General features: G+C 37.9%; 1 protein-coding gene across 5 annotated transcripts in view; it reads left to right on the top strand.

The window, feature by feature from the left end:
• Positions 1-27,376, top strand: part of LOC138707939 (E3 ubiquitin-protein ligase RNF220-like) — a 505,330-nt gene that overhangs the window by 256,951 nt on the left and 221,003 nt on the right. For 3 of the 5 annotated variants that reach the window (XM_069838006.1, XM_069838003.1, XM_069838002.1), the window contains exon 4: positions 22,628-22,777. The exons of the other annotated variants lie outside the window; for them this stretch is intronic. In XM_069838006.1, coding sequence (XP_069694107.1) covers positions 22,628-22,777 — 150 coding nt within the window. The remainder of the gene's footprint in view (positions 1-22,627; positions 22,778-27,376) is intronic. 5 annotated transcript variants of the gene reach the window in all.

Here is a 27,376-nt window from a genome sequence, read left to right as displayed (position 1 = left end):
TCGATTTTCAGATTTTTGTTCTATTAAATACCTTAAATAGTGATACAGCAAATAATGAAATCTCCTATATGTAATTATATTTATTTCTTTCGAAAATGTAAGAATTCACAGTCCCATATGTACGGCTTCCATAGGATAATAAATGTGTTTTTTCCTCCTACTGAAAAATTGTATATTATGCACATAGGAGTTATTGCAGGAAGAACGACGATATAGAGTTAAACGTCCTGAAAAGTAACGCATGTAAATTCTAGTAATTCATGGTGTTTTCTAAGTCACGCTTTCCTGGGTATAAAAGTGTGGTGTAGATTATCTCTAGATCTTTTTCTCAGTTACGCTTATCTCATTATAGTTCCTGGAGGGAAAACTAGAGTTGAGTTTGAACTCGCATAGAATAGTGAAGTCGACTTGGATGACGCAGTCTGTAGAGTGCTGGCCTTCTGTGCCCGAGGTGTGCTTAAATACGAGAGGCTCATGTCAGTAGATTTACTGGTATGTAAAAGAACTCCTGCGGGACAAAATTCCGATACACCGGCGACGCTGATATAACCTCAGTTGTGAGCGTCGTTAAATGAAACAATTTAAATTTAATTTAGATTAGTGGTCACGATTGTAATGCTCTTAAACCGAAATTATTCGGATGAGACCGTTAATGTTACCAAAACAAAATGTTGACAAACAATTTTTAACGGTCTTCGCTATCACACGTCAGCGCACTGTTCACAAGATGCGTGCTTCAGTCACGTGACTCATTTACCTATTATTAGATAGGCTATATGAGCCTGTAGATCACGTCTGTTTTTCTAGAAACTCTTCCAACAGACACAACATCTGTTTCAGTATATTCCGTAACATTCTTAGCTTTTAGTGCATAATATAAATTATATGTGTAGTAATATTACGGAGTAAGAATGTGGCGGCATTTTATCCGCAAAAGATGCGGGGGATGTTCTGCGGGCTATTACTGTACTTGGTTTGGCATGGAATAATAAATTCCGTATTATGTGGAAAGCAAGAATCTAACGCGTTCCTTGAAAAGTTTGGCTCACTGTCTTCTGTTGAATTACAAGTTTAAAATTTGGAGAACTAATCTATATTTTCTTATATTTCGGGGGCCTTTAAGTGGGCACCTAATATAAGACAGGCTGAATTGAGGACTCGCACGTTGAATTTAGTGAGTTTCGTATTTTAGTAAATGTATCGACCACAGACACGAACAGTGATCATTCTGGGAGGTCACACCCATTTAAAAAGACTCATAAAAGTTATGGATATCACCATTTTATAGACGATATGAGGACAAAGAAAAAAGTTCCTTACATAGCAAGCTCCAGAGCCCTGCGCATTGAGAAATATTTCTTGAATACTGAATATTTGAAGATGACAACATCTAATTCAATTTAGCAATTCTATCCATTTTCCTGGGTCGTGTATTCAATCCGTGTAGATGGTGGTGATCAACAGGTCAAATTAATGATCGTGAATGCTGTAAAACCATTTCAGATAGTCCGGGGGAAAGAAAACTATAGCCTATGTTTTCAACTCTTTTCCCTTCCTCACCTATCTCGCCACTGCACTGATACCACCGGATGATTGGAGCTCATGTTCAACTTCATTGAAACAGTTTGTCAAGCGTCAGTATAACATTGTGAATATTATCGGCTAGAAATGTATATGTTGATCGACGTAAGAGCTGTATTCTGTACGTTACATTACAGGGTCTCGAGTTTTATGAAGGGTGGGGCTACATGCATTATAGTGACAAGCATGTTGTGTAATCAATCTGTCACTTTATCACAAGAAACATGTCGTGAGTGGAACTTGCCCGTGTACATGCTGTTGTCCGGTCGGTCGATCCTTTAAGACAAGGTGTTGTTAGCCTTCTGTAGCTCTAACCTACACTTGGAAGCCTTGATCAGACCGACTTTTATTGCACATGGCTTGTCTTTTTACTCCGTTCCCCCCTTCTTGCCGCATGGGTGTCGCTTACTATATATATATGTTTGCCCAGAATGGCTCTATAAAAGGTTTGAAGATATAGAGTTTTGAAGAAATGAGGGGGGAAGAGTCCTAAGAGGAGAATGCTACATACAATCAGGTTGAAAACTTCTTGTGTCTTGGACGTGCCGCTAGCAGGTTTCGCTTCCTTAACACTACTAGGAAAATTTAATCTGTACCGTGTTGTAAAAGCAAGAGGGTCTTTGAAAATATCTTGTATAGAGGTCATTGTCGAAGACAGCGTTGCCGCTGTGAAGGAATACTCAGTTTTCTTATGAGTAAATCTGGTAATACGCTCTAGCTAATGAAAATTTGCTTGTATTGAAGAAAGACTTTACATGGTTTGAATGTTTGTCAGCCAATGTTTGATTTGCTGTTAAGAAGGAACATGGCTTATTTATTTGCTTTCAGTTACCAAATTATGATTTGTCTCTGATAGGCTCTACCATCCTATAACTAAGACAGCGGATAGAAAATGACGACGAATAAAATCGCAAAAGAAAATATTGCATTTTAAAAGTAATAACTTTTATCTGTGGATAGTATTTAGCAAAAAAATTCGTTATGTGACTCATTGAGTTTTCAAACTTAAAGAAACTGTTCATACATGCCAGATATTTAGACACTTTTTCTCCATCATAATGCGGAAACTATGGAAACATGCGCTTCACATAATGTAGAGATTTAGAAAAGAGACATACCCAGTGAGAATTAATATCACACTGCTTTGCTGAGTACACATAGTTTCAACAAATGACATTTAAAGTTAATTCGTTAATTGTAGTGGTTGGAAAACTCACATTTGCTCAATACACATTTTGTCACGTCCAAATCCTATTACAGAGTATCCAAATATACTATGGTTTTATCTTGACACAGTATGTTACTAGTAATGTCTTATTTTAACAGAATTTTAGTTTTTTATGAATTACCGTTCAAACAACATTCATAGTACTCCGCATTAGCCCTGTGGATAGCATATGCGCTTCATGCCCAAGCCACCAATGGTTCGATTCCCTGCCGGTGCAACGGAAGAAAATTATCTTCCATTAACGGAACTGGCTGTTGGTTCCCTGTAATGTGCAATATTGTGTTGTCTTAGCGTTGGCCCTGTGCCGTGCTGACCACATGACTAGGGAGGCCCGCGATGTGTGTCTGTCAAGTGGTGGTATAGACCCTGTCATTCCCTTTAATGCATTGGATTGTAAGTCTGTATGAAAAGAGGAGGTTGAACATGGCAAAGAAATAAAGAAACGACAAAAATGATATAGACCTATTTACTGTGCGCCCAAATTAAATAGATTTTCGATTTTCTCATTGCATAAACGTGATATTTACATAATGCCACAAATTATTTATAAATTATACGCTTTAAGTTGGTGCAGAAATTCAAGTAAAATATTAATTTATTCGTATATTGAAAACTGTTGTAACATTTTTATATAAATGAAAAATCACTAATTGTATATATTGTCGTTGTTCCTGCAATAACTCCCATGTGCAATATACATTTTTTCAGTAGGAAGAAAAAACACATTTATTCATCCTATGGCAGCTGTATATAGAAGACTGTGAATTCTTACATTTTCGAAACAAAGGAATATAATCACATATAGGAAATTTTATTATTTGCTGTATCACTATTTAAGTTATTTAATAGAGGAAAAATCTGAAAATCGATGTCACATAGGAGTTATTGCAGGAACAACGACGATATCCAGATCTCAGTAATTTTGGGTGGTTTATGTATAGTGTAGGGAATGTCTTACTATGTAATTCACAAATGACACCAGACTAGTAGAATAAACGTATTCATACCGCAGGCTCTTCTCTTTTCCAAATATTATTATAAAGTGCGCGGCATATACAACTAACCGGCTTTATAACAGATGGTAGCGCGCGTATTTTTTGAGGAGATCCGACCGCTCTCTAGCACAAGAGGAAAACGAATTGGCGGTAATTTTTGGCCTAAGTTCTGTACAAATAATGCTCCACTAAAAGGCAATAAGAAAATGTTATGTTAATCTTACTTTGAAAATGATGATGATGTCCATCTTTCTACGTCCAAAAATCACATCAGAGAAATTTTAAGATATTCAGGCAAGAATAGAGCTAAGTCCTAGGAAATCTTCACGCCGGTTAGAAAAAGGATAAGACATGTCACAGAGCTCAGAATTTAGAGGGCTGAAAAAATACAGCACTTTAATCCTTAAAGCAATGGGATCGAGCCACTCCTGTGAACTTTTGTTAGCGGATGTTGCAATCTCCATGGCAGTACTGTTGATCCATCTCAATTAATAGTGACGGACGGAGCTTGGTTCCATGTATGCAGTTATGTCCAATTTCAGAATACAGGCCACTGGGATACTAAAAATCTCATTTAGTGCGTGAAGTTCCTAATTCTATTTTATTCTATTTTATTTTATTTTATTTTTCTTCCAATTTTGACTGAAATGAAAATAGTATGTTTACTTCGGACAGGATAACTGCACTTCACATAAAAGTGCAATATCGTTAGAAGCATTAGAAAAAATGTTTGATGATCCCGTACGTAGTTAGTCGCGGATATTCGCCAGCTCGTTTCCCTGATTTAAATGTTCGTGACTTTTATCTGTGAGGGAATTTAAAGAAGAAAGTGTATGTGAACAATCCACACACTCTTAAAGAGCTGGAGAATGATTCTGAGTAAAATTACAAGTAGAGAGTTGCAGTTGCAGAAGGTGTTTCAGAATTTCCTACAGCAATTTGATTCTTGCGTCCAAAAGAATGGTAATCATTTTCAACATACGGTATGCTTCGATAAAAGGTAAGATCAGCATAACTTTTTCTTATTTCCTCTTATCGGCACATGATTTGTACACGACTATAGGCCTAAAGCACAGTCATTCACCGCAGATTCGTTTTTCCTGCCGTGCGAGAGAGTGGTTTGATCTCTCCACTAAACACTCTAGTTACGACCGGTTATAATTCTGGAAAGTTATATAGCGTATGTATCGCACTGTATTATGGATATTGGCCCCGAGTGGATAGCATATTTGCGAGTTTTTAGTACTTCTGTTACACAGACCGACTCAGATAGTCGTGACTGGCTTTTAAATTTTGGCGAGAAATGCATATGGATTTTGGGAGTGTTTGTAAGCTTCGACAGAAATTTAAAGTTTTGCAGAAAAGTAGTTTTTCCCCTGAGTCATTCATTTTACGTCAAATCAACACACCGATTCTGACTAACGTCCTAGATCATATATACCCAGATTGCTCGGCGTTGTAGGCTTTGACGGTAACTACTTTTGTCAGGTTTACTATGCTGCCATCTAGTTGTTACATAAGGAGTCACGTCATAACTCCCATTTGAATTGGATTAGCGACTGTACTGCCATCTCGTGTTCGTTTACGGCGGACGGGTTGCGATCCTGGCAATTGTTCTCTTCAAAGTGCAACCGATTTTAACATAGGAATGAGCAATATATATATGTGATCTGGGCTAACGTTCTATGATTTTCATTAAACTTGCTATATTAAGGGATCTTACATAGTTATGAATGGAAATCATAAGAATTTTTTTTGTCTTTCGTTGAAAAGTTATTAATTATTAAATTTTACATTATGAACATTGCTACATTATGAAATAGTTAATTACCATTTTCTCCGGAACCTGGGTAGTGTCTCATTTTAATCCCTTTTTATGGGATTTTATTTTATGTATAACACGACAAGGGTTATAGTACAGTATAAAATGTTTCCTTAAATATGAAATAAGTTTTAAAATTAAATTTTCTCAGAAAATCGTATTTTTCAAATTATGAAAAAATCCCAAAGCTACTTCATACTCTCATCTTATACCTCGCAAAGTTTCATTAGAATCATAATGAGATCAGGTGCTATAAGGTGTATAAGTTTCACATGTAAGGAGAATTAATAGCCAGTATATCCCATCCAGCATTTGGCAGATGTATTGCTTTAGATAAATCCAGCTGACTTATTACTATCAGTTTTAAACAATATAATATAGGTTCGCATAAATTCCATTTTATGTATATAACTAAAAAAATACAAGAAGAAAACACTACCGCAGAACTGTAAGACAGTATTTGATGTGCTGGAGATGGTGGCTGTAGCTAACTGAATTCTATCAATCTTCTGCTTACTCTAGGACATCCTTGTATTCCTCTCCCTATTTCACTTCCTTCTGACATTTCTTCTCCTATTCTGACTTTGACTCGTTTGTTATAAAATTACTGAACAGCTTCCTTTCTGTCCAATCCACATCTATTTCTTCAGGATCCCCATCAGTTTATTAAAATTAATTCTGTTAGATACTTTTCTAATTCGACAAATATTATATACACTTATTTATTCTTCTCTAGGTACCTTTTGGCGATTGTTCGCAGCAGACCAATTGCATCTTTCGTACCTTTTCCCTTCCTGAAGCCAAACTGTCTTTCTATCAACTGCCCTTTCATCTTAGAATATAAACACCGATTCAGTATTCGCAAGGAGAATCTTCACAGAGTCCGATATCATCAGGCTGATGTTCTTGAACTCGTTACATTTCCGGGAATTATTTTTCTTTTTTTCTTCGATATTGGCAGCAATACTGTCTCCGTAAAATTTTCACGCCATTCGCCTTTTTCATATATTCCTTTGGATAATGACAGAATCTCCTTCTTATCTTCACCCAAGCATTTCTATAATTTATTAGGGATTCCATCAACTCCTGCTGCTTTCCCAGTCTTCATTTCCCTAAGCGCTAGTTCAACTTTTTTCCTTAAAATAGTAAATCCTCTTTCGCTTTTGATAAGGCTGCTTCGTCTTCTTTAGCTAAGTCATCGGGAGGATTCTGTCTCATATAACTCTTTACAAATTTCGTCCATCTGTTCAGTATTCATTTCCTATTTCATGAATTTCCTATTCTTATTTGTGAAGTATAAGTATTTTACTTCGCGGTACATTAAATCGTATCTTTATTTTCCCTCTAGATATTCTTCTTGTCCATACCTGTGGAGTAACGGCCCGTGTGTCTGGCCATGAAACTAGGTGGCCCAGGTTCGATTCCCGGTCGGGGCAAGTTAACTGGTTGAGGTTTTTCCCGGAGTTTTCCCTCAGCCCAATATGAGCAAATGCTGGGTAACTTTTGGTGCTGGACCCCGGACTCATTTCCCTTCATCTCATTCAGACGCTAAATAATCTAAGATGTTGATGAAGCGTCGTAAAATAACCTACTTAATATATATATATATATATATATATATATATATATATATATATATATATATACTTCTTTACAATTCTCTTGATATATATGTATATATACATATATAAATCCGGTGTCATAACACTTGTCGCCGTCTTCGGAAAACCAAACGTCACTCTATCTGTGCATCCATTGGCCTGGCTCCAATCGTCGAGCATTCATAGCTGCTAGTACACCCACCATCCAAGTCTTTTTTGGTCGTCCTTTTCTCCTTCTTTCTGCTGGCATCCATTTCATAATGATTTTTGGGAATCGTTGTTCTGGCAATCTTCTGATATGGCCATACTACTGTAACCTTTTCCTTTTTATTATATCTATAATGTTTGGCTTGCCTTGCACTCCAATAATTTCTTTTATTCGTCTATTTCGTATTTTTTCCATTTTAGATTTCCCAGCTGATCTTCTTAGGACATCCATTTCTGTACTTAAAATCCTTTTTGTTTCTCTAGTTGAAATTTGCCAAACTTCACCTCTATATGTTAGGATACTTTGGACTACGGTTTGATATATTTGTAATATTCTATTTTTTTTTGTAATACATATTCTATATATATATATATATAATAAATATTTTATGTAATATATATATATATATATATATATATATATATATATATATATATTATGTTAAAATTTTGTGGCATATTATGCTAGGTTTACACGGCGACAGTTTAGAGCGAGAGAAGGTCTAAAGTATCAGGAGAGCTATCTAACGGAGTGTTTACACGGTGACAGAATATAGCTTCTCTAAACCCATTAGCGAGCTCTCATGAGATTTATATAACTCTAAACTGTAATGTTACTCTCCGGACCGTTTACATAGTGCAGACAGTTTAGAGTGAGAGAAAGGTTGAGAGCAGGCTGGTCAGTGCGTTTACAACTATGGCAGAAGCACAACGTATTGCGGCGGCTGTAGTGATTGCAATTGTTCTGAAGAAAAGAAGGCAGAGGAGAAATAGATCTACGTGGGAAAAACCTCGATATCTCGCCGGAACACGCATGGAGCTTACACGTGCCTTGTCAGTGAGTTAAGGATGGAAGATCCAATTCAGTTAAAAAAATTTCTGAGGATGTCGTCATCAGAAATGGAAAAAATTAATAACTTTGATCTGACCTGCAATTGGCAAAACAGACATAACTATGAGGATTGCCATTAGTATAAAGGAAAGGCTGTTGGTCACATTACGCTTCGTAGCAACAGGTTTGCACCCTAAACACATTATTATATTGTTCTTAACAGAATAAATTATGAATAAGTTAATAATAATAATAATAATAATAATAATAATAATAAATAAATAAATAAATAAATAAATAAATAAATAAACACGGGAAAAGGGTAGACTACAGTGCTCATGTAAAATGTATTAAGTTTCTTTCATTATGTCCGAAAGGTATGGTGTATGAATTGAACAACTGGAATGTAGTGCCTGAGTTTATAATATGTAATATCTTTTCATATGAAGAATAACAACCATTTATTTTAATATAATTGAGACGTAGAAGTTTTGAAATTGAATCTATTGACCATAAAATATTGTACAAAGCATTTAATACGCAACAGTGAGTCCTTTAAAAGCTCCAAATGTCAATGTCAGTAAGTGTTCTGCTACGAATATCTAAAACAGAACAGCGATCTGAGCGGCGGAATTGGCGTCTGTATGTTTACACGGCGAGAGTTTAGAAAAGAGAGCTTATAGCTGAGTATAGCTCGTGCGAAACCTGGTGAAGCCTGGAGGGAGATAGCAGTAATATGGTGTGAAGTCGACTACCGGCCGATGTTACAGTGACGACATGCAAGCGAGACTGAATAAGCGTTACCCCCTCCACTCCTAACCGCCCGTAGAAATGGTTTCGCCATCAAGGTCAAGCTTCACCAGGTTCCGTTCGAGCTATATCACCGTGTAAACGGTTTTGAGGGTAGGTATCTCGTTGACTCTAATTAGATTTTAGAGAGTCTAAATAGAGTGGCCTTGAAAACTGCTCTCGCCGTGTATACACGCTGGACAGAGAAGTCGCATATTATGCTCTCAACTCTCATTATAGCTACTCTAAATTATTCAACTGAGTTGAACTTTTTCATAAACTCTTGCGAGAGAAGCAGTGTAAATGGCGGCCAAGAAATAATGGAGTGTCGAAGAGACGAAGACTGATTGATGCATATGAATTGGAAAGTTGTTTGTGGAATGTGTTTAACAATAATTACAAGAGTAAGGAACTGAGAAATCGGGCATTGTCAAAACTAGCTGAGACTGTTGAGGTGTCTGAATTTGGCTTTCAGTTTTGTTAATTTATTGTAATTTGGTCGTAATTTTTAGTAAGGTGCATTGTTTTACTTGTTAATTATTTTGTGGGTTTTATTCTTACTTATGTATTTGCTGGAGGAGCTACAGCTAAAGTTCCATAACTTCCAGTATGTACGAACTGTTATTATTATTATTATTATTATTATTATTATTATTATTATTATTATTATTATGTCCAATTACCACAATTCACTTGATGTGGAATATTTTCTATATTCCTTTAATACTGTTGATAATGCATCATATTTAATGATAATAACGCTCACCTAGTACATTACAAACAAATCACATAACTGGTACAGTGGGGTTAGTATCGGTATTTGTTAACAAAAATATAGTTATAATTTAACGAAACGAAATAGGCACAACTATTACACTACATTAGTAGAACCATTATGAAAACAATATAATGAAAGGATATGAACAATATTATATGAAAAATTATAATTTTTCTTACTTTAAACACTCGGTCTCTTTTGAGGAGCTTAAACGTAATCAGTCATTTTCACCGCAAATTCTGTACATTTTTTTTTTTTTAACATTGGAGATAAATTGGACTTTGGTTCTGGTAGCAGGTATATTTTTTTTTCCTGTTTAATTTTGGGGGGCACAACGCACATCTTCTTTCTCCTCTTCTTCTTCTTTTTCTTCTTCTTCCTCTTCTTCTCAAGAACTACTTCTTCAGCTGCATCCGTTACCTCTCTTTCATCAAGAAGCCTGAAAATTGTCTTTATACAGGGATCCTACAAAAGAACTCTCCGGTTTCGACCACATGTAATTTACATACTATGAATCTGAGGTGCATGAAAGTAGTACCAATGGAAAGAGAAACTCCAAACGTTTAGTTCCGTAACTTAAAGATGTTCAATATGTCTCCCCCCCCCTTGGTAACACGGCACACATTAAGCCTATAGTCAAGTTCCACGTAGATACGCGGATTTTCCGACCCCCAGATTCTGAAGTTATGTCTGTTCACCTTACCAGAAAGTTGAAAAGTGACGTCGTCAGAAAACACCGCGGAACGAATAAATTCATCATCGTTTTCAATTCAAGTCTGTATACTTGTGCAAAAATTTCTTCGTAGCACTTTGTTCTCTGGTTTTAGGGCTTGCAGCAACTGTAGTAGGTACGAATGAAATCGCAACCGTTTGCGAAGAATCGTGTCTTCAAATCTGTGTATCATTTATGGATTTTAGGACCCACTAGGTGAATCTGCACCAAACTTTGTTCGATAATGCCGTTGCACATTAATAACTGACTGGTTCACATGAAAATTAAGCTTTTCTGTCCTCTATAGCAGCCATTTCCCCTCAACAATGAACAAATTTGTTTAATGCGCTATTATGAGGCAGTGTTGCCACAACTAAACTTCTTGAGTTTCTCTTCCCATTCGTGTATTTTCATGCACCTCTGATTTATAGAACGTAAATTACATGTGTGGCGACTTGAGCTATAATTTGCACATTTTTGATCGAGATTATCAGCTCCGCCCTTCGTGCAATTATAGTAGCCTATTCTATACGAATAAATAAATAATGACTCAACCAACAATATTACTAACGCAAGTGCTATGCGCGGTCAGGTTACACACTGCTCAGAAGTTAGATGAGTGCATGTGTCATAAAAACGCACTGACTAGCCTATTCTTCTCTAAATGCTCTCTCTAAACTGTCTGCACCATGTAAACGGTCCGGAGAGTAACATTAGAGTTTAGCGTTATATAAATCTCATGTGAGCTCGCTAATGGGTTTAGAGAAGCTATATTCTGTCACCGTGTAAACACTCTGTTAGAGAGCTCTCCTGATTCTTCAGAACTTCGCTCTGAACTGTCGCCGTGTAAACGTAGCATGATTATTACTTTAGACCTGTATTTCAAGAGTTATGCGCCACCTTTTATAAACTCGTACGCAAGAGTTAATGAAAAAGATCAACTTAGCTGAATAATTTAGAGTAGCTCTAAGGAGAGCTGACAATATATGCGAGTTCTCTGTCCAGGGTGTTTACACGGCGAGAGCAGTTTTCAAGGCCGCTCTATTTAGACTCTCTATTTAGATATTAGAATCAACGAGATACCTGCTCTCAAAACCGTTTACACGGTGATACTCAGTTATAATCTCTAGCTCTCTTCTCTAAACTCTCGCCGTGTAAACGTAGCATTATACCTACATGTATACAAAAGAAATCAAGTATGAAATGTCATAATGTCTGGGCTTTATAGATAACGAGCTAAAGGCTATACCAGGATCAATCTAAGCACTTGCTAGATGAGAATAAAATTTGCATTTCAATCAAAGAAATTATCACATACTTAACAGCACAAGTGCCATTCCTGAGGCAATTACTACGCTCTACTAGATATTACCATTAAATAAATGTACCGTCACATACAACGAGTAGTGGAGTTTCCAGTCGCGCACACAAAATCACGAATGTTACGGGAAGGTGTGACGGGGAATCCCGCCAACAGTGAAGAGCCCAGTTCTTTGGAGTGCGGTTGCGTGTTGTGTTCATAGTGACATTTGAAGGGTTCAGAACCATAGTGGGCCAAGCGTCATTTACTAAAATCGTAGAAAACAAGGGTTAAAATGAAGTTATTACCATAATTCAATGGAAACATATAGCAAGTAATATAAAGTATACTCATAAAAATAAATGATATGTCAATCGTCATTAAACTATTGTATTCACTTAACTTTAACCCTTGCTTTCTCCGTTTCTAATAAATGGCGCTTGGCCCACTTTGGCTCTGAACCCTTCAATTGTGTGTAATTTTCGGTGTTTGGCAAGTAAAGAAAGTGAAAGGGTTTCACTGTAGCACATAGAATCTTTATTCTGGAGAATTTAGTCAGAAATAAAGTTTACAAGGAATTGAATTGACTTTCTAGGTGAGAGTATCCGGAAACACGACTGCTTTTATATTCATTAGCTTATAAACTTTTTCCTATTGTATAGGTTACTTGATATAAAAAAGACTGTTCAAAAATTACGGACATAATGGAGAATGACATTCTAGTGCGATTGGTATTGAGTCCCAAAACAATTGAGGGGTTGGGTGCAAGAAAAGCACTTCTCTGAAATGCAAGTTTTGAGAAAATTGATGTTGAAAATTCAAACTGTAATAATGTTGTTGAATCATCTTTGATAATAACGAGGCTTATGGCATATGGAATATAGTTGTCTTTAGTAACTACTTACAAACATATTTTGTACCTTATATAAAAAGGAAATACTGAAAATGAATAAAATAAAATACCATGGATGTGCCCTTCTTGCAGAGAACACGTTAAAACCAGTAAACATCAAGTGTTGTGAATAAATCAAAACAAAATAATAATTTTAACCTTTAATACGTTATACCAAATGAAAATATCGAACTTCTCTAACAATTTGTGGCCTTATGAAAACAAATACAAGCACTGGGCCTTAAGCAAATAAAAAGAAAAGACAATGAGTGTGTTACTGTAAACACTAATGTGTTCAAGTATTACAGATGTTCATCTTGATAGTCACTGCCTGAACCAATATTTATGTCGTCATGTTCAGTGGCGTCATTTTTGAGTACTAGAAATAAACATGTTCCTATCATACCACTCCCTTTCTTCGAACTTCATAAGGTCTCTTAGGTCGTCTAGCTTGCTCTTTTTGATAGACAGTGCTTGAAGTTCTTCGAAGTCAAGAAGTTCCAGCTTGTGGTCTTGCCAATACTTGAAGGGCTCAAAGACAGCTGCGTACGATTTAGATGCAGACATTATGCCGAAATGAGAATAGTGTATCCGAACACTCTCTTGGGTTTTAAACTTACTGGTTTTGCTTGTTGGCTGAGCTCTGAATAGTGTGTTCAGACCTGTGCCCCAGTCCTTGATGAGACGTGAACCTTCAAATGGACTTGGATTTTTAGGACAGCTAGAAAATATCTTTAGGAATGATTCTGGAGTACAAAGTCTTTCTTGCCGTTTTTTCACATTTCCGTAGAGTGCAAAGTTACGTTCGCAAACACAACACGAATGGCCGCGTACTGGAAAAATATGCTCAATCTCAACTTGTAAAGATTTGGAAAGCCAACTACTAAACCGGAACACTGTTCTGTTCTTGTCTTGGTCTCCAGCAGCGTCTGAGAAGAAATACATTTTCTTCACTGTTTGTGTGTCTAGGAACTTCCTTGAAATAACATCGTAGAGGAAAGAGCATACAGAGTTCGGGTCTTTTCTGCCTGATTTTCTATAAACCAGTAAATGGAACTAATACCATCGTTGTGGCAATGAACGTTAAATACAAACATCCATAAAACCATTTATAAAACTGGGACGTGACAGTCAGTTTCGGCAGCGGCAATTTCTGCCCATAATCAAACTCAAAAACGAAAACACTTTGATCACCATGAGCCAGACTGATGATTCTGTCTTTGAGTTGTGTGTATGCATTGACATTGTTCTTGTGAATCTGGCAGTCAGCTTTGCACGGGTCGTTCGAATTTTCTTTGAGTAAAATCTCACATTGAGCGCAGAGGTCACAAGTATCCGTGCGAGGGTGCCGGAATGAGAACTCAGAGTTTTCTCTAAAGTATCGATGACATGTTGCATACTTCATCTGAAGTCTCTGCCCAGTCTTTTCATGAAAAAATCGGAGAATAGATTGAATAATTCCCGGACGTTTAGACCAGGATTATCAAAATATTTTCTCGATGTTGAGGCGGCACAATAGTGTTTAATTTTGTGTGGAAGCATTGACCAATGTTCTTGTACTAAATCCCAAACTTGGGAGGCAATCTTGTTCGGTCGATTAGAATGCTTTCCCCTCATATCAACAAGTACAGATGATGTCCCGGCACACAGCTTTTGCTGGATGGTTCGCAATCTCTCAAGACCGCACTGGAAAAGTTCTATCACAAACTGCTTACAAACTGAATGTTTACGTTCTAAATGTATCACTTCATATTTCCAGTTAAAAATCCTAGGAATATTCTTGGGTTTTGCAGTGCGTTCTTTCGGCTCTATAGGGATTAATATTGTTGCGAGATACATGTCTTGTTGCCCCTTATCAGCCATGGATAGAAAGTTATGGAAAAGAGATTTCTGTTCACCAATAGTTTCGTGTTTACAACATTGTTTGTTACAGCAGTTGTGGACTCGTTGAAATTTCTTCTTTTATGACTGTGCCGGTTGTAGCAACATATTGCTTACCTGATGCTCGGTTGACTTTTGCTATATTTCTTTTCCATTTACCTTTATTAACACGCTTCTTCAAACCCTTTCCCTTCTCTTCAACAACAGTCGCACTGTGCATAGAAGCTGTTGATTCCGTAGTAGCACTCATGACTGTTCCGAATTACTAGAAAAACGAATCACAACTGAGCAGCACAACACCAAACTAGTATACCATAACCTCAAGCAACTACTTTACAGCAGGAAACGTCAGTGCCTATTTGAGTTCATGACAGAGGAAGCACAGCACAGAAATGTGATCTATGCACGCCTTTACATTTTGGTTTCTTCTGACCTCTATGATTACAGTATTGAACTACAACTTGGTGATCATATGCATAAGAGATCAGAGAACACAATAAAGCGTTTTACTCAAAAAGGGCACATCCTCTAAAATGCCCTTCTTGCACCCAGCCCCTCAATTTTAAGATGTGTAGGGCCTAACCCAAGAAAACTGTTTATCTTACATTGAGGAGACCTCCTTTCATTCTTCATATACTTCTCACTTGTTCATGTCGTTTATTCCTCTGTTTTTCATTGATGTAATTTATTGTCCATTATTTAATTTACCTATTAATTTAGTGGAATACTCTGTATATTTTCGGAACAAGTAGTGACAAATTCTGTCGGCTGACGGCAGACTCGTCTTTTGTTTGGATCTGCCTGTATGAGTCGGTGCAGGAAGTTTATAGACCAAAAAGGCGATCCGTTTGGTCCACTCCTTTCACGGTTGGGAACAATTAACACGGGAGTAACGTAGAGCTAGCATTAGTGTCAATTCTTAGGAGCTCAGTCTGGACTGCCATTCAGCACAGATCAGAACGTGCACATAAGTATCAATATAAACTTATGTGCACGTTCTGATCTGTGCTGAATGGCAGTCCAGACTAAGTATCAATATAAACTTAACAAGTATCATCAAATTGAAACGGAGAAAACAGTGCTCACTAATGGAAAGCTATAAATTTAGTGAAGTGAATCTATTAAGTAATGGTAGTCTACTCCAGTATTCGTTTCAGGTGGACAAATCGTAAGTGTAAAGCAAATGTTTACGTAAACGAATTTTTAAATGATCTGATAACGGTTACATACTTCCGCATGATCCCGTAGAAATGAATTCACATGTTAAGTGAAACTAAAAACTGATTGAAGTGTAATCTTGAGATTTTATTTTATTTCTAACAAATTTTAAAGGCTTCTAGGTTTAATGACAACATTTTAACCTTGCCTTGGACACTCCTAAGCCTGTGTTAAATGGATAAAAAATTTGCTTTTGGTCCAAACGATCTTCTGCTTTCAACGGTCGAAATGAGTTTTCTCTCGTGGTCCAAACAGGCTGTAATTAGTGGATATTTGTCCAACTGGTGTGTGCCCATATAAGTGATTACCTCTGTGACAAGGACAGAGATAGGCATTTATGACATTTGCACCGCGTATTAACACTCGTGTCCATTGATCTGAAGTTTGTCAAACCTTTAAGCGATCTAAACTTTCTTGTATCGCTGAAATCGATGATCGACAAATATCGATTGCAGCACTTAAAAAGTGAACTAAAACTCGTAATAAATTAATTTTGTGTATAAACTGAGCTTGTTAGCGAGTTACAATATTGCTAACACGGCTAGCAGGAACAATATTAAACAACGCTTAGGGTCCCAATTGAATCATCCATGACAAATCGTTTAATTTAGGGCGAATTTCTATGACGTAAAACTTCGTATTGCAACATAGCAGTGTATCAATAAACACTTCCTCTCTGTCAGGTGACGTCCCCATTGTCACTGAGAGCCTCGTCTGCGGCTCGCTGGCCTTATATTCAGGCGCCACGAATTCAATCCCCGGTCAGATCGTGATGGAATTTGTGGTAAACAAAGCCGAGGTTGTAAAATGTTTTTCTCGGGATACTCCCGTTTTCCTCTATCACTCTAACAACACTCTCCACCCCACTCATTTAATCTTATCTATAATGGGAAGAAAGAAGCTGGGAAAAAATGTTGGGGCTCGTAGGTGTTCCCACTGTTGATATAAGAAGAGGTTGGGGCTCCGAGCCTCCGGGACTGAGACAGGATGGCCCACCTTTCAGCGTCGATTTCATGATGTTTAGTGGAGCTTCGGGACCCTGGGGTGGATGGGACGTATCATGGGCTGAACATCGGATTCAGAATGCCATCCAGAACGCCCGTCTGACATGGATAATCATCGTTGTATGTATAGGACTTACAATCGGCCAAAACATGCGTAAGTGTAAGGGCCTGTTCCGGGTCTAGCCCTTGGAAAGTCAAACCAAGCAAGCCATTGTCACTGAGTACATTGTTACTTTGTGATAAATATTGACTTTAAAATCTATTCACTAATTCTTTGATAGTGAGCGTAAAAAATTAAGGTTATGGTACATCCCCCTCAAGTAACAGGATCTGTGGCGTGTGTTTCGCAAAGAAAAACGATTCTATTCATTTACAATAGCTTGTGTTTAGTAAAGACTTGAAATTTTAAAGCAGTGTGAGCCAGGCGCTTACCGTTGCCTTACATATTATTAGACACTACTAATTATATACAGACTGGAAGTGATATAACTGTGAGGAATGAAGGGGGCAATAGAATACATTAAAATAAATAGAAAACCTATTATTTATTTTGTACTTAAGTGCATGATTAATTACAAAATTAGGCTGACAGTCTGCGTAGTTTGCCAACAGCGCATCACCAGCTCACGTAAGAAAGCATAAACGTACTCGGTCTAAACAACTGAATTCTGTCCCTTAATCACTCCAGTTCGGTTTCCAGACTTCCTAATGACAGAAAATAACGATATGTGTTATTATATTTAATTTATAACAAATCCGTTCTTTTTGTTATGGAACTGCAAAGGGACAAATCATTCCTTATCAGTTTCTCGAATGATAAGAGTGAAATTCAGTATCGTATAGATCTTGCGTGGGCAACTCGTGCTCTCAATGTGTCAACACAATCTCAGTGCAGATAGAACGGACTCTGTACTAGCTGTACTCTCTGTGTGCGGTTCTTTCAAGACACAAGTTCGATCGCGTCTGCAGTAAGTGGCGGCTCTTTTTAAGTGAAAAGCAATATAATTCCCAGATCATTTCCCTTTAGTTACGAGTAAAAAGAGAATTGTTTTTATTAAGAAGTGAGGTAAAGCTTGTATTCTATTACACTTTCTTACGCATGACGTTTTATGTTACAAATAAACAGTGACAGTTTTAGTAAAGAAATACTGTCTGCATCTGCCTTAGAACAGCTAAAGGTAAAAATGAGATATCAACAAGGTGAGACTGAAATCAAATATCATTAGCACTTTGTGCGTGCGAGTTACAGAATTGTACGATACATAATCGACTAGCTAAGAACATTTATGGATAAATTTGAAATGTGGTAGTATCATGTAGAACATAGACAACTTCACTTTCTCTGACTATAAACTATCTTGAAGAGTGATAAGAAAATCTTCTTATCAAATATAAGACCCTATTTCAAGACCTGCTAAGTTTGGAGAAACAGTGACAATTGACAAGGAATCGAAATTTTTCTGAAATCGTTTTGGCATACGCCGATAGGAAATCCTGAACATTTATAGCTTGAATTAATAAATCTACAGAACAGCACGCCATTCAGATTCCAGCAAAATCGGGAATCGAACTGTTCGTAATGTTGCCCAAGTCAGACTTTCCAAATATACTCTTTGCTTCCATATATACTTCATGTTCTTGAGGCAGAGTTTAATACAAGAAAGAAGTGTAAAAGCTCTCAAAGTAAAGAAAGAACTCAGAAGTAAGCTTATTTCATCTGCCGTGACATGTAAAAAATACTTCCTTGAATTTGTTATTGTTTGCGAACACAGACTATTACCTTTCTGAGAACAGAGAAATATTCTTTAATGTATAAATACTTGTAAATTCTCGCGTTCTATGTTTCAAATAAGACATAACTTATAATAAGAAATATTAACAAATAGTGTAATAATAAATAAGTGTTGCAGCTATATTAGTTGTATCTTGAAAAGGTTGTATTCAGTTTGTGTTTCCAGTACTAAACTTATTTACAAAACTAGGAAATAATATAATTTTGTTATGTGTTCAGGTATAGCCTGTCTAAAATTACTATAATTACTGTACCATCCGTAATTCTGAAATTCAAATCATGGAATAGATATCACGATCACCTGCATCAGCCGCCAGAGCGCACCGTGGCTTTTGCAGCGAAACTACAAACAACTTGTAACTGCTCGGCTGGCTTCGTCTGCCTTTCTCTCTTTCAAGGTTTTTTTTAGCACTTTGGGAGCACGAGTTGCCCATTCATTGTATAGATAGTACTTATCGAGTGTTAAATTTTACGAGAAAATTGCTTTTTCTGAGAAGTGTTGAACTCGTAACACACTGTTATTGTAGTCAGAATGCCTTTTATTTCGTTCCGCCTGATGTAGAATTCCAATTAATGAATAGAGCAAGGAAAGTTTGGCTTGAATTGCACTTGCCAGTCTTAGTGAAAGAATGTGAATTAATTTCTGATAGAACGTATATGTTTTGTCTTTGAGTGACGGTAATTGTGGAAATGATGATCAGATATGAGATAGAGATTGTGATTGTTAGGGGTAATTGGTATTTCTGCATGTTACTATGTAAGTGATCCACCGGGCATGGAACCTGTTGAATGATATATGGACGATGTGGCAACGTCGGGCTCGGGGGATTGTCCTGAGAAACTGGCCAGGTTGGACCAGGCCTCTAAGAGTGAAAGGGAGTCTCAGCGAGCGGGAACCAAGCCAGTAAGAGCAGTCAATAAAATCATTAAGGCGATGGCGTTGGATCTCTAGTTCTCTGTGACTTCGCATACCCAGGTGTCGTGTCTTGCTTTCAGAAGAGGGAGATTAAGGTTAGGTATTATTGTCGAATGACTTGGGATGCGAGGAGGGAGTCTTTAGAAAGTAACTTCAAACTAGAGTGGGGGACACCGACTAGCTGGACTTCACCCGCAGCCATTGAATAGCAGCATGCCCGTTAACACTGGGTTTCTTTCATGGTCTTAAAACTTCCTGAAATCGCCACCCTTCTTCGTTGGACAAGTTGGCGGCTTAATCTTTCCTTTATGGTGTTGAAGGACAAGCTCTGCAGGTGTCTCAATTACAAACTCTGATTTTTTCACACCTCGACCAGACTAGACGGATTGGGCCGCCTCCGGTCTTTTCATCGCTGTAATAGTCTTATGAACACCGAATCCGAGTGCTAGTAATAAAGTAATTTCTGTAGTTACATTTCACTTTTTGTTGTGTTATTCGAAAAAGATAAACTTGTCATTAATTGATTGCTTCTTGTTCTGTGGATTAGGCCAATTTTTGAATAAGAAGAGCAAAGGATATATTTTTCTTTGTCACTTTTTGAATGTCTGTGAAATTCTTCAAATCTCTTGCAATTTCTAACGCTGGGAATGAACCAGGCTTCTTGTCAACCAGTTTCTTACTCCAGGTGACTCAAACTCCAAAACGACTATGAAAATCCTCACTTTTCATCTTCGCTATCTGTGTCATACTACATCATCCAGTTTATCCTTCTAGAACAACCCTTAAACTGTCTTGAGAATAGTAGGGGTTCTAAATTTATATGTGGCATTGGATATCAATCATTTCTCTTTACGTTGCTAAAATAAGTCGGTAATTTTCTAGAAACTGTATTATCTCGGCATCGTTTGATTTCTTCCTTATATCAGCATTAGAAAATGCGCAATTTCAATACCAACCTTTGACAAATATAAATTTCGCTCCTGCATCTCTTAGATTTTTTTTTAATCAGTTACCTAACTTTTACTGTCGCTTAACAAGATAGGCACTGGTATTACTGTACATTTAATATACAGTTTATATTTTAAACTCTTATTCGTTTCAAATTCTACAAGCTTAAGGAGAACTGTAATTTATATTAATGGTCGTTCACACATTTCATCTCAATCGCATCTCAGAATTCAAGATTCATAGATATCCGTATCACGAAATATTAATTCGTTTCAATATTTGAGCACTGTGCTTATTAAAAGTGGCTAAAAGACTGTGGATTTGAACTTTAGCAAGTATAAGTTATCTTTTTATATGAATCGTGGATCTACCTAGTTTGCTTTTCTGCAACCAAACAAGAATATTTCGGAATAGTGATGAGATATAGCTAAATGGGAGACATTCTTTTCGATAGATGTTTAAAAATTGAACAATATTTGTTTTACTGTCTTCGCTGTGATTACGATGTTTCATAGCCACCGTAGACCTTCAAATTTACTATATGTACTTTAATTCAGCAATAGATTCATCCTTATAATCACCCCAACCATAGATGGGCGTATTCAGGGATTTCTGCTGCGTGTAGGTTGCGATTATTTGCAAGTGTAGCGCTAGGTCCCAGATGCCCCAACACTTTAACTGTGTGTAAACTGGAATTATTAAAAATGAAATTAGTCCTTTTGCGCCTGTGTTTGCTTTACCTGGAGAAATGCTAATGGGAAGGAAAAATTATTTTAGATTACGCCCCATTAAATTATTTAGATTACAACGCGCAACAGCCACGAGTTTCTCATTAATGTCTCACTTCGGAGCTGTGTAGACGTTGGGTTCAATATCTCTTTAACTAAGGAATAGAGAAACTACACAGATTGAAGTCTTTTCCTAGTTCTCGACACTGAGGTTTCTGCAACCTCTCTCAGCCCATTACATTTTACCGCTGGATCCTCTACGTCAACAACTAAGCATTTAAGAGGCTCCTACATTCCTTAACGAGAAATATTTAGTTGTTAGGCTCGTCTACTATGTTAACTTAAGTGGCTCCATCGGAGTATGCACAAAGCAGGTCCTTGTTTCAATGTACTGTAACACAAATGACTACAATTCACATAAGTACTGCAACAAGATAGTCGGATCGATAGAAAGAGCGAATCTGTTCAAATTTTGTGGTGGATTTTTGAATAGTTCCTTTCTAGCCATCTTACAATCATTTCGCATAGTTTATCATCTCGCCATATTCGTTGCAATGTGTCATACCAGGAGCACGCAGTCCACTTGATGTCGATGATACATCCTCTTTCATAGGGAACAGAAATTGTCTGTCTCCGTCTAACCTCTCTTCCTCGTGAGTGGTTGCCTGGAACAAGATGAACATAAGGGTGGAAGTGTTGCATTCCCCACTCTCGTCCTCCTTTCTGTGGTGTAAGGAGGCATGGATGAAATAAGTCATACCGAACAATTCCCTTACTACAATCCAAGTCTTTGTACTCTCGCTCCGAAGGAAATGAACACCACGTTTCTTGTTCACGCAGATGATATCGCGATTACACAAGCTAAAGAATACTGTACGACCGAACCGTGGGGCCCTGTCTATTAAGTCAATGGAAATATAGTTGAATTATCCAAGGGCTGCCTTCAAGGATGAATACCCCACAAAGCAAGAAGAAAGTACGAGTTACTGAACTTCTGAGGTAGGTTTTCGTCAAGTGTAAAAATTGAGTTTTGGGCATCAGGATTCGGCCGTTTTACCTCGGTTAGTTCGGTAGGCGAGCTGATCCAGATCCATTTCCAAAGTGGTGTGGAGTCAGACCGCTCGAATTTCTAGCCCAGAAGTCCATGAGTGGCCTAATTCTAGTCGCAAGATATTTTCTTCCCTCTTCAAATATTGAAGGTGACATCGTAATGGTTTCTTCCTCTTATATTCTACAAAGTGTGGGAAAGCAAGCTGCGGTTACAAGAATTCGATTATGGGCGTTCAATTCCTTTATCAGTCACTTTGCCGACTGAGATGGCATGATCCACGTAAATAAGAAGTGGATCAAAATATATAATGTGCTCCGATTCTCACTTTCTTGCCCCTCCCTTTCTCTTTTAGTCGGACCCCTATTCGGCCCCGGTGCTGGTCGCTGTGGGTCCGAAGCTCTGGGGCTGGGCCTCGGGTTTGGCCTGGGTTTCGGACCGGCGTACCGCTTCGCTGCAGCCAACCCCGGGCTCGTCAAGGGCCGTTGCCTCCTATTCGACCAAGGTAGGCCCACAAACCTAACTCTTCTTCTTTTTCTTCTTCTTCTTCTGCACATCTTCCATGTGATCTCTTTTTAACCTCTTTAGTTTTCCTTTACTGGCCTTGTTGGTTTTTGGGGCGGACTTTAACTCGAGGCTCTATTATGTTGACAATATTAATATAGACGCTATTAACGTCCACTGCTGTCATTTGCCTTTGTCTATTTTGTGCAGCATCATACGAAAGAATTGACACCAACTTTGGAACTTCAGTACTTGTTTCTAATATGAACTTCAATAACTCTTACAATGAACTGTCACATGATATATCAGTGTTTATTGATCAACGTTTAATTTTCGTCTTAGTGTTTAGACGTTCCCGTAAAACATTAAAACATTACGCCGTTAGGTACAGATTACAGTAAGTAGCATTGCATTGCATTGGAGGCTGGATATTATGTCGCGATTTGCTCAGGCACTGTTTTCTCACTTCTTACTCCAATGGAGGATTTTGATGAGCCTAAATATTTTATCCTTAGATAAGACATGCAGAATGGAAAATGTATTTTCTTATAAGGAAACTGAAGGTTCTGAAACACTTGAAGAACACCATTCCGCCATCATTAGAAAATAATTATTGAAAAACTGATGAAATATACTGCATTGTGTACGACGTGTCCCTTATTCAATGAATCACAAAGATCGTTCCGCCTACTGATGAGAATTTGGTCTCAAGTCATTATTTTAGAACGAATTAATTTTCGTGTACTGATTTTCTCGTAAGTTAAGATATTTTAGCAACATATAAAAACGTCCCCAGTTTCATTTTTTTTCTGTCAGTTTCGAAACTTCTTGCTGGTTTCTCTACATGGTCTGCAATGACGCTGCAAAGAACTGGTGATGACGCTGGAAAGAACTAGTGCATTTATTTTAATGGAAGTATTATCATTTCTGACTTAGTATTCAGTAAAGTGACAAAAAGTTGTAAATACTGTAACTATGATGTCTTCCAAGTATTACACCCCGTTCAAAATGGAGGTAGTCCTACGTTCCACCAATAATGACAAGGACAACGATGATGATGGTGATGATGATGATGATAATTGTTTTAAAAGTGATGGAATTATGGCAGGGAAGATGGGACTGTCCAGAGAAAATGTAACTCAACACAATCTCAGCCCATTGTATATTTCACTTATAAGTATTGAATTTGAACTCTGGTATCACCCGTGGAAATCAACGTTCTAGCTATTCGTTTAGAAATTCGCCTAAATTTTAGTTATCACAAACGTAACCATATGCTTGCTGTCACCTTCATAACGTCACCACTCAATAATCGTCCACGCTTATAGAAGTTTCCCCAGATGGCAAACTCTTCGTAAGTTTTCTAAAATATTATCACAGTGCAACGAGTTTGTTCTCGTTGTCTGGAGAAAACATTGATCCCATATTATATGGTTACTTTTACAGTATGGGGAGGGTATATTTGTGTAAGCTCTGCTTAATCCGTCCACTCAATCCCCAAGCTTTCGGTTGCTACCCTCGGTTGCCTTTGTCAGGCAGTTGTCACGGATTACGGTGCAAACAGGAAGAATTGCAATGAGGCTGATCTGCATACGGTAACGAGACTGCCACTACTGACGACTGCCGACATCTGCTGCAGTCGCCTCGCCTCGCCTCGCCTCATGGACCTGGCCATCCTCACACACCATGGAGAGTATTAGTAAGATGGGGTGTGTGATGAAGGGGATGTAACATGCAGCGTGGGGAGGGAGAGATGATGGTCAGTTTGTTAGGGAATGGCAGATAAGGCCTCCCTGAATTACAGAGAAGAATCTCAGATTGAGCCATTTTATTGCGTATTTACTCTGTAGTCATATTTCACATACGGTACACGTATATGGTCCTTCCTTTAAAGGCACTTTACAACAGTTTTTGCTCTTCTGACAGAAAAGAGCGATCGACAGCTTAAATTTGGTATGGAACGAAATAAGGCCAGGAGTATAACGAATGACTAATACATGTATAATAGGAGTCCGTGTATGGCACAAAAGATGAAAATCGGTTGGTAGACTCAAGAAAGATAGCAATATACTCGTAGTTTTTTAAGTAACTTGAGAGAGGATAGATCCAAGAGTATAAGCTTGAAAGTTAAAACTTATAATGGCCATGATTAACGGTTGCTATTATGGCGACAACTACGCACAATGACAATATAATGGAATTACTTCGAGCTGCTATTGATGATGCTTGCAGCGCGAGGTTCATACTACTACGTTTCCAGTCCGTGTAATACTGGATTCGGACCGTCGCCAGGAGATCGACACGCCACACAGACGACAAAGTTTGTGTCTCGTCATAATAGTTCAGTGGTTTTCGCCGTCTGAGCGACGTGCAGAAGATGATGGGTTCGGCGTCCGTGTACAGCGAATTTTTTTGTCTTAACATAAAATTTGTTCGGACAACTGCGACGAATGTTTCAATTAGTTTTTCCTTTATGTGAAATAAATTATTTCCCACGTCCCGTGGGATTGTATTTGGCTTGACCCCACAAAAATAACAGTATAAAAATTGTATAGACTATGTGTATATATGTATGTTGGCGGCCGGGTAGCTCAGTTGGTAGAGCAGCTGGCTACGGACTGGAAGGTCCGGGGTTCGATCCCAGGTGGTGACAGGATTCTTTCTCGTTGCCAAACTTTCAGAACGGCCCCGAGGTTCACTCAGCCTACTATAAAATTGAGTCTTTCCCGGGGGCAAAAGGCGGTCAGAGCGTGGTGCCAACCACAGCACCTCATTCCAGTGCCGAGGTCATGGAAAGCATGGGGCTCTACCTCCATGCCCCCCAAGTGCCTTCATGGCATGTTACTGGGATACCTTTACCTTTTTATATATGTATGTATATGTATATGTATATATATGTATATATACAGATGCGTATATATGTGTATATATGTATATGTATGTGTATATATATGTATACGTGTGTATATATGTGTGTATGTATGTATACAGCGCCTTCAACTTACGACGCAACCTAGGCACCGGCAGGCGGGTAGTATTCTCAAGCGGTAACACCCAGCGGCGTTATGCGGTAATTGAACTGCTAAGTTGCCCGCCATGCATTCTTTCTACAGTGTTTAGTGTTAGTTTATCTTACGTAAAATTAATTTAATGGTGTTGTTTCCTTACCTTAAAACATAAGATGTTAAAAATGACCTCCACCAGGTTCAATACGACGCTCACACCGGCGAAGAAGATGCTGAAATACGCGATCTAATTCCTGCCTTGAAATACTGGAGATCACGGCCCGAATATTTTCTTCAAGTTTCACTGATGTATGGGATTGTTCACGTACACTTTATGTTTTAACGTACTCCAAAGATAAAAGTCACATGGATTAAGATCTGGGGAAAGTGGGGGCCAATTAACGATCACTTGCTTGCCAAAAACACGCCTTAATTCCTGCATAGATCGCTCGGCTGTATGGGCTGTTGCATTGTCTTGCATAAACAATCCATAATTTTTTTCATCCTCGTTCATTTGTTGAAAAAATTGAGACAACATATCATTGACGTAATGATGAGAATCTACTGTGTGATAATGGAACATTGGCCCGATTGTTCTCCTGGAAGTGATCGCACACCACACACCAACCTTAGCATCATGCAGAGGTGCTTCATGAATCACATGGGGATTGTTGTCACCCCAATAGCGATTGTTCTGTGAATTTACATATTCGTTTAAATGCAACCATGCTTAATCGGTAAAGAGCAACAATTCGGGATTGATTATGCCATCGTGTATGGAATTTAAAAACCAGTTACAGAAATTAATTCTAACATTATGATCAGAAATGTTCAGTTTGTGAGGTTTTATAATTTTATAGGGCTTTAAATGTAACAATTTCGTGGCTTTATTGGCCGATCCTACACTCCCGCCTGTGCAGGTACACGCGAGATTGATTTTTTTCAGATTCGCCTCTAAGAGTGCTCCGATAGCATCAAGTTTTTCCTCTGTTAGTACAGTCCGTCTCTTGTTTTTCTTCCTGTCTGCAACTGAGCCAGTGGTACAAAATTTCCTGAGTAGTCTTGAAATCGTGGCCTTATTTGAGACAGTTTCATCAGGGAATTGACGACGAAATTTACGACAAATTTTGTAGGATTTCTTCTTCGCATACATCAAAAGTAAAAACAACCTCTGTTCAGCTGTAAACACCATAGTAAATTTAAACTTACACAGAGCACAGTTAACCAAACACGTTAAATGAAAACTAAAACTGACCAAATACGTACACACATTGCAGAAGACAAACTAACACTAATTGCATACCGAGTCGCACAACACCTCTGTGTTTTCCCGCTTGAAATACCGGCCTATCCGCCCGCCCGCTCGCCTGCCGCCGAAAAATACCGCTTGGTTTTCCCGCTATAGAGAACGATCTATGCCCGCCCGCTGCCATGGCCAGGATTGCGTCATAAATTGAAGACTCTTATGTATGTATGTATGTATGTATGTATGTATGTATGTATGTATGTATGTATGTATGTATGTATGTACACATTGGAAGATCCATTTTGTCTTCCTAATGAAAAATATAAGAAGGAATTAATCATAATAAAGA

This window comes from Periplaneta americana, chromosome 10, assembly GCF_040183065.1.
Source record: "Periplaneta americana isolate PAMFEO1 chromosome 10, P.americana_PAMFEO1_priV1, whole genome shotgun sequence".
Classification (NCBI taxonomy): Eukaryota; Metazoa; Arthropoda; class Insecta; order Blattodea; family Blattidae; genus Periplaneta; species Periplaneta americana.
Note: the sequence above shows the minus strand (reverse complement) of the source record. Positions and strands in the feature narration are given on the sequence as shown.